Source organism: Acanthisitta chloris, unplaced genomic scaffold, assembly GCF_000695815.1.
Source record: "Acanthisitta chloris isolate BGI_N310 unplaced genomic scaffold, ASM69581v1 scaffold11898, whole genome shotgun sequence".
In the NCBI taxonomy this organism is placed as follows: Eukaryota; Metazoa; Chordata; class Aves; order Passeriformes; family Acanthisittidae; genus Acanthisitta; species Acanthisitta chloris.
In genome coordinates this window covers 1-12,269 of record NW_008687622.1, presented here as the reverse complement: position 1 = coordinate 12,269, position 12,269 = coordinate 1, and the positions used below count along the sequence as shown (strand labels likewise).

The 12,269-nt window shown below is 43.3% G+C and overlaps 1 protein-coding gene across 1 annotated transcript in view; it reads left to right on the top strand.

Moving 5' to 3' along the window:
• LOC103807931 (solute carrier family 22 member 7-like) overlaps positions 1-10,223 on the top strand; it is a 17,718-nt gene extending 7,495 nt beyond the window's left edge. The window contains 8 exon segments of the mRNA XM_009080682.1: positions 923-1,085; positions 4,119-4,236; positions 7,349-7,458; positions 7,546-7,760; positions 8,260-8,368; positions 9,777-9,836; positions 9,838-9,981; positions 10,160-10,223. Of these exon segments, the coding sequence (XP_009078930.1) occupies positions 923-1,085; positions 4,119-4,236; positions 7,349-7,458; positions 7,546-7,760; positions 8,260-8,368; positions 9,777-9,836; positions 9,838-9,981; positions 10,160-10,223 (983 nt within the window).
• The last annotated feature ends 2,046 nt before the right edge of the window (positions 10,224-12,269 follow it).

The following is a 12,269-nucleotide window of genomic DNA, read 5'->3' as shown; positions in this document are numbered from 1 at the left end:
CAGGAAGACAGTGTTTCTACCTCCCCCATCTTGAGTTTGCTCACAGGTCCCAGTCTGTAATTTTAGAAAGACTGGGGGGAAAGAACCCCAAATTAAAAAAACAATACAGGTCTAGACAAAACTGAAGCTGAAGAATTTAAGTAATTATATAATAAAAACAAGCTCCAAACTTCAGGGTATCCAACATCGTACTGGATGATTTATTAGATACAGCTGGGACATACTGGGCAAGACAAGTTACAGGTGCAGCAAAAATTTCCAGGATTTTTTGCAGATATAGCCAAAATAAAGCTAAAATGGCTTCAATATTGGAAAAGTCCACACAAGATCTGAGAAATACCAAGGCTTGCTATGTTTTTTATTGTTATAAAGGTTGATGCCTGCAACACAAAGTAGAGCTTGGGAGGGACATTACTGATGTGCAGATCTTTGGAGGAAAACAGGCTATTAGTTCACACCCACAAACAAGGAGACCACCACTAATGCACATGCATTAGTATCTACTCCGGGTAGATTCCACATGAACATTCCACATTCATCTTAATATATTTCTTTAATCTGGAATGAGTGGGCAGAGAAATGGCAAACTGTGTACAGGCAAGATGGTTAGGGGGGAAAAAAATCTGTTTGATGAAGAATGCTATTGAAAGGGAAAAAATAAATATCATCTAGAGTGGTTCTAGCACTGTTTCTTAAGAATGTATGTCCATTAATTCTTCTTTTAAGCTTTTATTTTAGTTGCTTACACCTTTGCATGAGGTTAAGCATCGTGGATGAAGGTTTTATATGTGCCAAATGTCGGCCAAAGAGTAGAACTTTGTAAAGGAGAAGACCAGGGACGTTACCTTGCTTTGCCCTTGTTAAAAAGCCCTTCCTGGGGAAGTCCTGCATGTCCCAGTTGAATGCTGCCTCCCTCTTGCAGGGATGGTGGACATACAACACCACACCTTCACTGGGATCCTGAGTAGCATCTTCTGGAGCACTGGAAACATGCTGCTGGCCTTGGCAGCATACTTGGTGCAGGAATGGCACTGGCTCCATGTAGCTGTAACAGGACCTTGTCTAATGAGCATTGTCTGCCTGTGGTGAGCACAGCAACTAGGCAGCTGGTGGGAACAGGAGTGGGCTATGATTTGCCTCCTCTGCTCTGTGAGTGTGGTAATCATCACAACACTGATCCTGGGGTTGGCTCCAGCAACCCCAAGAAGAGCAGGCTCATCTGTGTCCAGCACTCAAATTGCTCATGCATGGCAGCTCTTGAAAACTGGAGTGGCCTGGGTTTCATGTCTCCTCATTTCCAACAAGACCAGGAGCCAAGGTCACACCACAGCCCTGGGGACAAGGAGGAGGCAGGACTTGGGCCAAGGTCAGGCATTTGGATGACAGGTTGCAGCAGGATTTGGTGCTGCAAGTACTGTCAAACATGGCTCAGAGCCAAGAAAACAGATCCCAGTGAAGGCAGGCAGGACCAGATCCCTGGCTTGAATCCCTAGTAGATTCAAGATTAATAATTTATCCATCCTCTGTCCCTGCCTCACTGGAGAGGATACTTTTGGCACCAATTTTTCCATGTAAGCCAATGACACATGCAGGCTAGGTCAGGTCCACTTATCTCTGCACTTCCCATGGCATTTCTCAGCTGTGTAACCATCCCAATGGGCCAAACCCCCTTGTTTTCTGTGGGCTGTTTCCCTCAGGTAGCAATATTTAGGAAATACCTGACATCTCCTAATCCTTAAAATGGAAGATGGTTCATTTAATCAAATAAACCAATTTTTCTGCTTTTTCTTTTCATCTAGTACCACAGACTAGAATACAGTCAGTTCACTGACACTGTGACTGTCATGTGAAGTGAATTGGATCCATGAACTCTATGATTAAAAAACAGTCCTTTGAATAAGTAGGTCCATTTCCTGCCTGGAAAAAAAGGTCTCATGCTGAAATAAGCAAGCAGATGTTCCCACAACTGCCTTCTGAAAACATTCAGAAATGGGGGGCTGTGTCGCTTTCGCCTTAGGGTGGTTGCTTAGTTCCTCTTGGACACCAGTGTGGTGCTGGATCACACTGCAGAAATCACAGACGTGTCTCTCAGGGTGACAAGGAGCTCCAGCTGAAAACCATGCAGAACAAGTTCTGATTGGGTCCAAAAATTACATGCCTAATCACTGAGCAGGAAGAGTGATATCCAACTGCTAAAGTGCCTTTCAGCTGTTATCAAAGAGGCTTCTGAAGACTATGGTTTGCTTGCTTACTGTGTCTGTCCATCAGCATGAAGCAGTAGATGAAATAGCTGCACAGATCTAGCACAAAAATCTCAAATAATACTTAACAAAATGGGACATATATTGATGCTGTTGTTAATCAATGGTTAAAGAAAGATGTACTTTTCATTGGTGATGAGGGATTTCTGGAAAAGAGTAACATCTGACATTTCACTGATCAAGTCCAACACAACTGAAATATGAGTTCTGCTGACATTTCTAGTTTGAGTTGGTTTGTTCCTTTTGAGGACAATCAGCCATAAAAGACTGAAGTGCTGAAATTCACAGATACATTTGGACTCAACTTTTCTTTGATAGCTATTTAGGTTTTTTCTCTTATGTTAATGTCTTTTATGGAGATTAGTTCTCCAACAAATTATACTGTAGTCTGACCAAACTTCAAGCACCAAAAGGTCAGTGATTGGCAGATAATTAAAAGTCCCTGAAATAAGGAATCAAAATCTAATTTCGCACTCTATAGATATTACTGACACAATGACAGAACTCATTTGAGATGTTAGACAACCAAAAAATATAGTATTACACTTTAGGGAGAGCGACAATGAGTGCAAAATGTCATCTTTCCTTCTTTATATTTCCCAAGGTGCACTGGGTTGTAAGCTTGTGGAAAAGAGTTGAAACCTTTCCAGAGCAGTTCTGCAAATATTTTTGCTCTACACGTAATTTTCAGCTGCTGTTTGAATAGTGACAGCTGTTGTTCACTAGTTTTATTGTAACATGATTTAGGGCACATGGGTCACAAACAGCTTATAGGGATCTGGTCTTGGACCATTCTAGTGGGAGACTCCAATGAGAGGCTCTGACAACTGCGTGACCTCAGTAGAGCTCAAACCCACGAAGTTCTTCGGGGTTATAAGTCTTCCCACTGGCTGCACAGAATGCTCAGCTGGAAGTCTCCATGAGAATGACAGATTCTGTTTTCTGCTTCTCTCAGGGGACAGATTTGGGTAGCAGGAGGTAGGTGTTGGCTGCTCTAGAAGAATGCAGCCACTGTGGGGTATTTCCAATGTCTGCTGGAACCTGACTGGTATGTGCACACACAAAATACCATGTACCCTCTAGGCCAGATGGGCTGCACTGTGAACAGGAAGCTCTGGGCCAAACAGGGCCATGTAGGCATGAATTGCAGCCAGGTGCAAGATCAGAGAAAAGTCCAAGGAGGGAGATTTGCAGATGCTAATTTATGACAAGCACTGGAACTTTTGCTGGAACAGACAGAAAAATAACAGTCATAGGACTCCTACCCTATACAGGTCTGCTAAGCAACTCACAGCTGCTAATTAGCTCTACAGCAGTAGACTCATCATTCAGTGACTGGCATGGACATCACACTGAGGGCCACAGCCACAATGATTTAACCTCAGCTGACTGTCTTGTGAAGCCTTGATTGTAGTGAAAAAAAGCCCAGATAATTTTAGCAATTATCAAAGTAAGTATAGAGCTCACTAAGTCCTTTTTATATTGTAATTTTGAATATCCTACAATTTCAAAGTTTAAAGAGTCCCCAAAAGCATGAATGTGTAAATATAAACTCTCCGGGGTCAACTTCAACTGATAAGAGTTTGAAACTTCAACTAGCTCAGAAAATTCAAGCTTTGATCAAAGATCACATGATTATAATTTTCACTAGATATACTTCAATTAACAGACTGTATTCTTTTAAGGGTAGAAGAACATGTATGTGTAACAATGATGTCCCATTGCATTTATTCTCATGTACCACATCTGATATTTTTAGCTGATGTTAAAGTCTCATAGAGAAGATGAGAGGGCTATGTATGTGAGGTGGAAAACATGCAGCACCAACAGGAACACTGTCTTCTCTCCTCGCTCCAGGTGGGTCCCAGGGTCTGCCCAGTGGCTCATAGCCAACAGCAAAGTGAAACAAGCTCACAGGCATCTGCTTAGATGTGCAAGAATGAATGGAAGGAAAGACTTCACTGTCTCACCAGAGGTAAGAAACTGAAGATCCAGAGACATGTTCTTCCTTTCCCATTTTCTCCCTATATATTTTACTTCTATTTGATACCTGAAGCAATGCCTAGCCTGCAGTGTGATCTGTGGGGCACTGTGGTCCACAGGGTGCCATGCTCCATTTCACTCTAGAAAGCAGCCACATTCACCCCTAAAGATAAAGCAGCAGCTCAGCTCCCAGAAATCCTCTTTATTAGATGGCTTGTCTTCCCATTCATTATTACCATGACAAGAGGCCTCAATGGAATGAACACTGGACTAAATACACAGCATGAAAAAATAAGGCAGAGGCATCACTCCCATAACAGAGAGGACAGAGTGCAGGGGCACTAGGAACTCATGCACTCAAGCAACCTAGTGTTTGCCTTCTTGGTCACCATAGTGTTGGCCAAGTGTTGGTACAGTGCTGGCAGAAAGCAGACAGACATTAATAGCATGTAGGTAGCATATTTTATCTCATATTGCACTTAAGATACTGCATGCAGTCTCATCCAAAACCACAAAAGCTAGTGCACCTTAGGCTGCATTCAATGTACATGTGAAACTGGAAGATTGTCAGCAACAGTGCCCCAGTGGTGAATGTGGATGTAGAGAACATTCAGCATGACTAAACTTTTCTCCTGGCTAAAGTTCTGCTTTCAAGCCAGTAATGGCTCTGCCAATACTTTTAAAGGAATGTGGCAAAGGTGAGGCATTGGGCCAAGTAGGTACGCACCAACTGGCTTGAATCTATTTTTGCTTGACCCCAGAGGTGTAAAAAATGGAGCAAAGATGCTCAGCTAGGTGACTGAACAGATAAAGGAAGCAGAACCCTAACAAATGGAAAGCACTTAATTTTTACAAAACAGTTTCTTAATATCTGTCAAATAGGTGATTAGCCCTTTTTATTTACAACAAAAAAGTGGTGCTTGATCACATGAGGAATGATGAGTTTATGGACTTGCCTGATTCAAATTTTCTTAATTGACTTGATCATGCATTACTGTGTTTCGATAACTTATTAAGGTAACAACTGATTTGCCTTAGTTTTTAAAACTTTGGTTTTGAAAGACATGTAATATATCTCCAGATAATTGCACAGCATGCTACTGACATACTCTCAGGTTTAATAGCGTTGTCTTACATAACTGGTAAGGAATTTCCCAATGGGAAATTCTCAGTATAAGAAGCTTTGTTATTCATATACAAAATGCAAAGAATAATATTCAATTAGAAGTCAAATCTTAGCTGTTCCCTAGTGAAACATGCTACTTACAGCTACCCTCTGCCCTTTACTAACGCTTCCCTTCATTTTGTACAATTCTTTTAACCAGAGAACTCTTTGGGCTGGATTTCTCTTTTATTAGATATCTCCAGTCTCCAGCCCCCATAAATATTCAGCACTATCTTAATCATAGGTGATGCTACAATTGGTTGTATAGTTGGAAGGTGCAGGTTCCTGCATCCTCCTCCCCACCCAGCCATCAGTGAATTATGTGCATTTTAAGTTTCCTGGGATTTTCACTGTCCTGGCTCTCCCACTTCTCCTTCCTTATGTCAAGAAATCTGGCCAACAATACATACTGGAAGATGTTTTCTATGTTACTGTTTTATGTTACCCATATTAATAGCAAATCATCCAACTTAAAAAGAGGGCAGACTGCTATCAGAGTAACTTGAATCTCATATTAAAATTTTCAGCATTGCAGAATTGTCTGTTATCAATGTTATGATTCATTTGTATGAAAAGACTTACAATTCTTCTGTGAAAAAGGTTAAAAAAAGGAGGTAAAAGATTTTTAAAATAAATTACTTGTCATACTGCAGTATTAACAAAAGTTACCAGATGCAGAGATGGGTTTACAGAAATAAAGAAAAATGTGGGTTCAACAAACCACTAGACAATGTGGGAAAGGATCTTCAAGGTGCTAAACAGACAGACACCCTGTCTGGTTCAGAAAGTCCCTGAGCAGCTGGAGGCAGTGACATTTCTAGGGGAATATCTCCAGATGCTTGCCCAGCTCTTCTGTAGGCCCAGCTGCAGAATGGTGCTGGAGACAAGGCACTGCAGAATATGATCCTCTAATCCAAAATGCTTCAGACCCTCTTCACCTAAACTGTAGGTTCCCTGTGTAGCTCTGCAGCTGGGATTAGGTATTTATGCAAAAGCTTTGGCTGAGGCTTTGCTTGCTTTGAAACGGATACTGATTTGAGAGTACATGTAAATAGTTAACCTTGATTAGTTAAATCAAGGTTTCCTATGATTCATAACCTAATCAGTTTTAACTGTCCTACCCTGCATTTGCTGATGATTTTTGTCCATGGTGAAGAGAGGGTGACCTGCGAGGAATTCATCTCTCCCATCACCACTGTCTGAAGTCTCCTTCAGAGCCTGCAATCTAATGACATATGATTCTCCTGACCAAATGTGGTTGTTTGCTCTAGGACAAAATGCCTCCATCACTTTCACTGGAGCTCTCCATTAACTATATAGTAAGCCCATGGCAACTAGCTTAGGTATAGCTGCATTGCAGACCTGTATTTGTGTGAATCTCTTTCATCTCAGCTAGCGTGTAGCACTGGTATTTACCTCTCAATCAATTGCTAATTGTGAATAAGCACTCTCTTCTTCCTCATGGGCAGGGCTCACTTTCAGTGCCTTTTTATGTATTCTGTATTTATATAAATACGTGCATAAATAATCACACTTGATATAAATGCACTCAGGAGAACAAAACCTACAGCTCATTGTTAGCTCCTACCTGAGAACTCCTACAACAGCAGGTAGACACATGGCAAGAGGTGGAACTGGCTAACACTGACTTTGCTGACACCATGATCTATCATTTTTCCACAATCCTTTCTGCCACATGGGGTAAGAGGGAAGAAGGAGCTATGAGAAGAAAGAGAGGTCTAAAATGGTAGGCAATCTATAAAGCTATAGAAAGACATGTCTCTTATGCCCAGAGAATTGTTCTGCAATGGGAATGTATGGAAAATCCAAGGTTGGAGATGGAGCTGGGAAGGGCAAAGTCCCCAGGCTGTCTAGGGTTTCAGGTCTGAATCCTGAAAGTACAGCAGCTGAGTTATTTCTTTCTTTCCATCTCTCCCAGGCACTCAGAAGGATGGCCACAGACAAAAAGCCAGGAGAGAGTTACTCCTACATCAGCTTGTTTAGGACACCAGTCCTGCGGAAGATCTCTCTGTGTTCTGGGGTCGTGTGGTAAGCAGTGTCTCTTCACATGGGGGATTCATCCTACAGTTCTCCAAATGGATTTCCCCAAGTCCCATCTCCACACACTCCTTGCAGGTTTGGTGTTGCCTTCTCTTACTATGGCATGAGCATGAATCTGTCTGGTTTTGGGCTCAGCATCTACCTCTCCCAGTTTGTGTTCGGCGCCATTGAGATTCCAGCCAAGATGGTCATTTATGTGCTGGTGAACTGAGTTGGACGGCGGCAGAGTCAGGCGTGGACACTGATACTGGCTGGACTATGCACAGGAGCCAACATTGTCATTCCCAAGAGTGAGATGCTCTTGTGCTGTATGCAGTACTTGCTAAAGGGGAGGTTTCCATTCTGTGCAGTGCTAGAGAAGAGGAACCACAGGTCATGTCCACAGGCAATTCTGTATGGAGAAGTCTTCCACCTAAAGGGCATCTGTGGGATGAGGTTGCTAATGTGGGCTAGCCCTAATTACCTGGTAGCAACAGGCAATTTCCAGTCACTGTGAAGCGACTGGTAAGGGTCCAGGGATGCTGAGGTAAAGGGACTATCTTAATTACATACATTGCCCAATGGGAAATGTCAGAACCAATCCTTTCATGAGTTCAGCTCCCACTTGGGCCAATAGCTACCAAACGTACAGACTCAGCCTATGGAGACTGTCTCCAAGGCTATGAAGCTCCCTGTTTTGTCTGTGGGAGCATTGAACTTTCTCCCTTCTAATACATGAAGCCACAGGAAGCTTCTTCCTAGAGGCAACTCTTTGACTATTGTCATAAAATGCCTTTTCTTTCCTTCTAGCCTTCAGCTCCTTGCATTCTGTAGTAGCTGTTATGGGCAAAGGTTTCTCAGAAGCTGCATTCACTACTGTCTTCTTGTACACATCTGAGCTCTAACCCACCATACTGAGGTAAGAGATGGCAGCCACCTGAGCACAGTCCCAGAGCCTTGGTGGGGTATTGCCCTCAGGTCTTTGACATCAGCACAGCAGGACATGCTGTTGGCTAGACTTCAGATTTCCTCTAGAAATAGCAGGTTATAGGGATTACACATACTTACAAGAAAGGGGCAGAAAGTCACCCTTTTCTTCACCTGGGTTATGTGTGATTAGGCTATGTTGATAGGAAGACTTATGGAAAGGTGAGGAATATTATGTGTGGGAAGATTTTTGAGCTCCGTAAGGCATCTGTGCTTAGTAGTCTTAGTTCCCTGTGATGATCTGTCAGTCACTGTTAAAAGACCATGAAAATAATAACTTGAAATATCAAGTTTTGTAAGGGAGACATACTGCCACATGTTTGACCACCTTCTGGACAACAGGTAATATTAAAGCAGTGATTAACTAGCCTTTCAGGAAGAAAAAGAGAGCTCTGAAATACCTGGGTAATGGCAACATAGAACCAGATTTCACATTTGCATAGTTTGGGATATAGCTGAGACTGGTGGAGAGAATCACCTCACTACTTTCTTTGTGAAAGTCTGAATAAACCCTCATGAATCACAGCAGGCCTTGTGACTCTGTCCCTCCCTGCCCAGAATACCCTTCTCTGCCATTTAGTCCTTTAACTTTTGATGGTCTGTTGCACATGGGGAATTAGGCATATTTAAACAAATGTGGTCAAACTGACCTGCTACTTCTCAGATTGGTTTGCATTTTTCATGCTCCAACACACTGACAAAGACAAAATTGTTGGTTCCTTCTGCATAACTTGTTCTGTATATACAGAAGCAGGTCCTGGGATCCTTGTCATCAGTGTGAAATGCCACCCATCCTCTCAAAATTAGTAAGTAGAACAGGTTCCAGGTCTTATTTTTGGCCTTTGCTCCAAGTTGTCCTGGGTTTATTGCTACAACAGGACGAAAGGTGCCCACAGGTATCTTTAGTGCATACCACTTGCCTGGAAGTACCTGGGAGAAGGAGGAACTTGGGTGTGCTCTCAGGATGTTGGAGGACTTACTAGAGGATGATTAGAAAATGCTCTCAGGCTTTTAGACATTTAAGTGAAAACAGCTTTGGAGTAGATTTTTTTTGCGTGGAACTGCAGATTATTTCTCATAATAGACATAAAACTATTTCTCACAGCAGTTACAGTTGCTCTCTGGGAAATATATTGTAGGAAGGCATGAATAAAGAAAAAAAACCCCAAACTAAAAAAACCTGTCAGAATAAAAAGCTGGGAGAAAAAAAGCCTCAGGACTTACAGAAAAATGGGGGGAAGGGACAGAAGTCCCCACTTTTTCCCAAGGTCTGATAGGAAAGAAGTACTTCCCTCTCTCTCATGGTAGTCTGCATTTCTCAAGGTAGTCTACCTTTCCAGGCAGAATGGGATGGGGTACACCTCCTTTGTGGCACGCCTTGGTGGGGCTTTGGCCCAACTTGTTCCTGCTGGATGATGTGTGGAAGTCTCTGCCTGAGGTGATGTACTGTGGTGTAGCAGTGTGCAGCAGCGCAGTGGCCCTTTTGCTCCCAGAGACACTCAATGTGCGCCTGTCTGAGGGCATCGAGGACATAGAGAAGCCACAGTGAGCCAGCTCCATCCTGCCCTGCACATGGAGTCTGCTGAGGCAGCCATAGACACCCCTCTCTGCTGCCTGCAATTCCCCACCTGTAGGTGGCAGGGGATGAAGAGGCAGCCGGGTGGGGATTGGGGCTGTCAGGCTTCCTGCTTCTCTATCAGCCCAAACGTGCTTTTTCTTCCAGAGTGAAAGTGCTGCCAGAAATCAGTGCTCCTGGGGGCATGCCACTACAGTCTCTGCTGAAGTGAGGGACTCCATGGGACGGGACAGCTGCTACATTGGACTGCACAACTAAGCCATGCTCTGATCTGCCAATGAAAGAGCCTTTTCTGTCCATCTAGTCTCTCTCCACAGGGAAGTGGGGCCGAGGGCACTGGAGGAAGGAGGCAGACCACAAAACCAGTAGTGTGGCAAGGAGCAACAATGCAGAGGTCTAACAGGGTATGGAAATAAAGGCACCCAGTGCTAAGCTCTTCCAGTCTTTGGCCTTGTTGGACTACTAGCACCTTTCAGATCAATTCACAGCCTTCCAGAAACTACAGTCCACTGGTTTACACACCTCAAGAAACAATGCAGCAACAAAAATGCTGAGTATGAATTGCACAAAACCAAATAAGTTCAAATAAATCTAACTGGATAGTGGCTAAACCATAAACTGTAGCTACAAATATTTCTTGTCTGGATATTTTTCACACTGAGACCCAAAGCCAGCAAAAAGCACATGCAGGAATCTCACTGGGAATGGGATAACTGCAACCATGTGTTCTACACACAGAGAAGAAAAAAGCTTTTGTAGATTATTTAAATCTAGTGTGTATGCGAGAAGTATCCTTTGAGCTAAATAAACAAGAAAAAGAACCCAAAACCCAACAAAACACAAAATCCACCTTGCTACAGGAAACTTTGCATGGAATATTGTATAATTCATTATTGGACTTCATTCTGCTTACTGGTCTAACGCATTGATCCTAACTTTATGGAGCATCTTTGCCTCTTGCACTTCTGCAAACTACAGAGATGAGCCACCAAATTATCTATAAATTTGGAATCCTTATGCAACAGCACTTTCTCAAATTGAGAAGAGGGAATGGCTTCAGTCTCCGAGTCCCAGGTGCTCTGTGATTCCCTGGGCTGTGAGGTGCTTTAAACTAAACCACGCACAACCCTGTGAAGATAACACAGGCTGAGGATGCATCTGAAAGCAGGTGGAGAGACCCATCCAATCCCAGGTCAAAGAGTGCCTCCTAGTAGAAATAAACTGCTTGGAAAAGTTTTATAGCTTCTATCTCATAGCAGATATTTTTTAATTCTTTTTTTTCTGCCTGTGTATCATGTAACACCTTACCTTGTACTGACAACAAAAGAAAAGGCAAAGTGCAGTTCATGGCCAATCTACTACATATCTGAGTTTCCTCCAGAAAAATGTTCTTGATTGGCTGGAAATACCTCATGATTTATAGCAATCACCATGAGTACACAATGCTGACGTCATTTCTCATACAGTGCCAGTAGGAAAAACAGGACATTAACCAACTCAAGAAATCAGAGTTTTCATTACTGATAGGTTTGTTAAGACAAATCTGATTTGGGGTGGGGAGAATATCTGATTTCCAGGTTTTGAATTTGTGAGTTACCTTTGGTCTGCTGCAGACTCATGAAGAAGACAGAAGTGGTGGTTACAAATAAAAATACCTTTCCACGAACAGAAAGACCAGATTAGGCATCGATGTATGAGGAGATAAGAACTGATTTGAAGAGACAACTAAGTTAAGAAGGAGATCTGTTGGCTCTCCAGTGCCAGTGTCCTATGGCTCAGAGTGCTGCATTACCCCTTGACATGGGCAGAAAGCCAAGGTCTGAGGGGGCAGAGCAGAAGAGGCAACCCTGGCCCATTCTTCACTTGTTGTCCTCCTTCAGCAGTAATTTATCACTCTGGTTTATCAGGATCCTTCTTGAACTGGACAGAGTACCTAGATGCAGTCTGATGAACACTGAGCTGAGAGAACTGGCCCTGCCCTCCACCTCCAAGCTGTGCCCCAGTTTGCAGAGTCCTCGCCGCCACGAGGGCTCAGGGCTGTGCCTTCCAGGTCCCCAGGGCCTCACAGAGCCCTGGCAGCTCCATCCTCTGTCACTGCTGGTTTTCCCCTTCACTCCAAATTTCATGGGGGTCCTGTTGTCTCCCACCTGCCTGGGTCCTGCTGGATGGCTGCCTGCCCTCTGCATACTGCCTTGTCCCCTGGGTCCCTCAAGACGTCTGTACCCATAATGTGGTGACAGCAGCCTGTGTGTGCAGT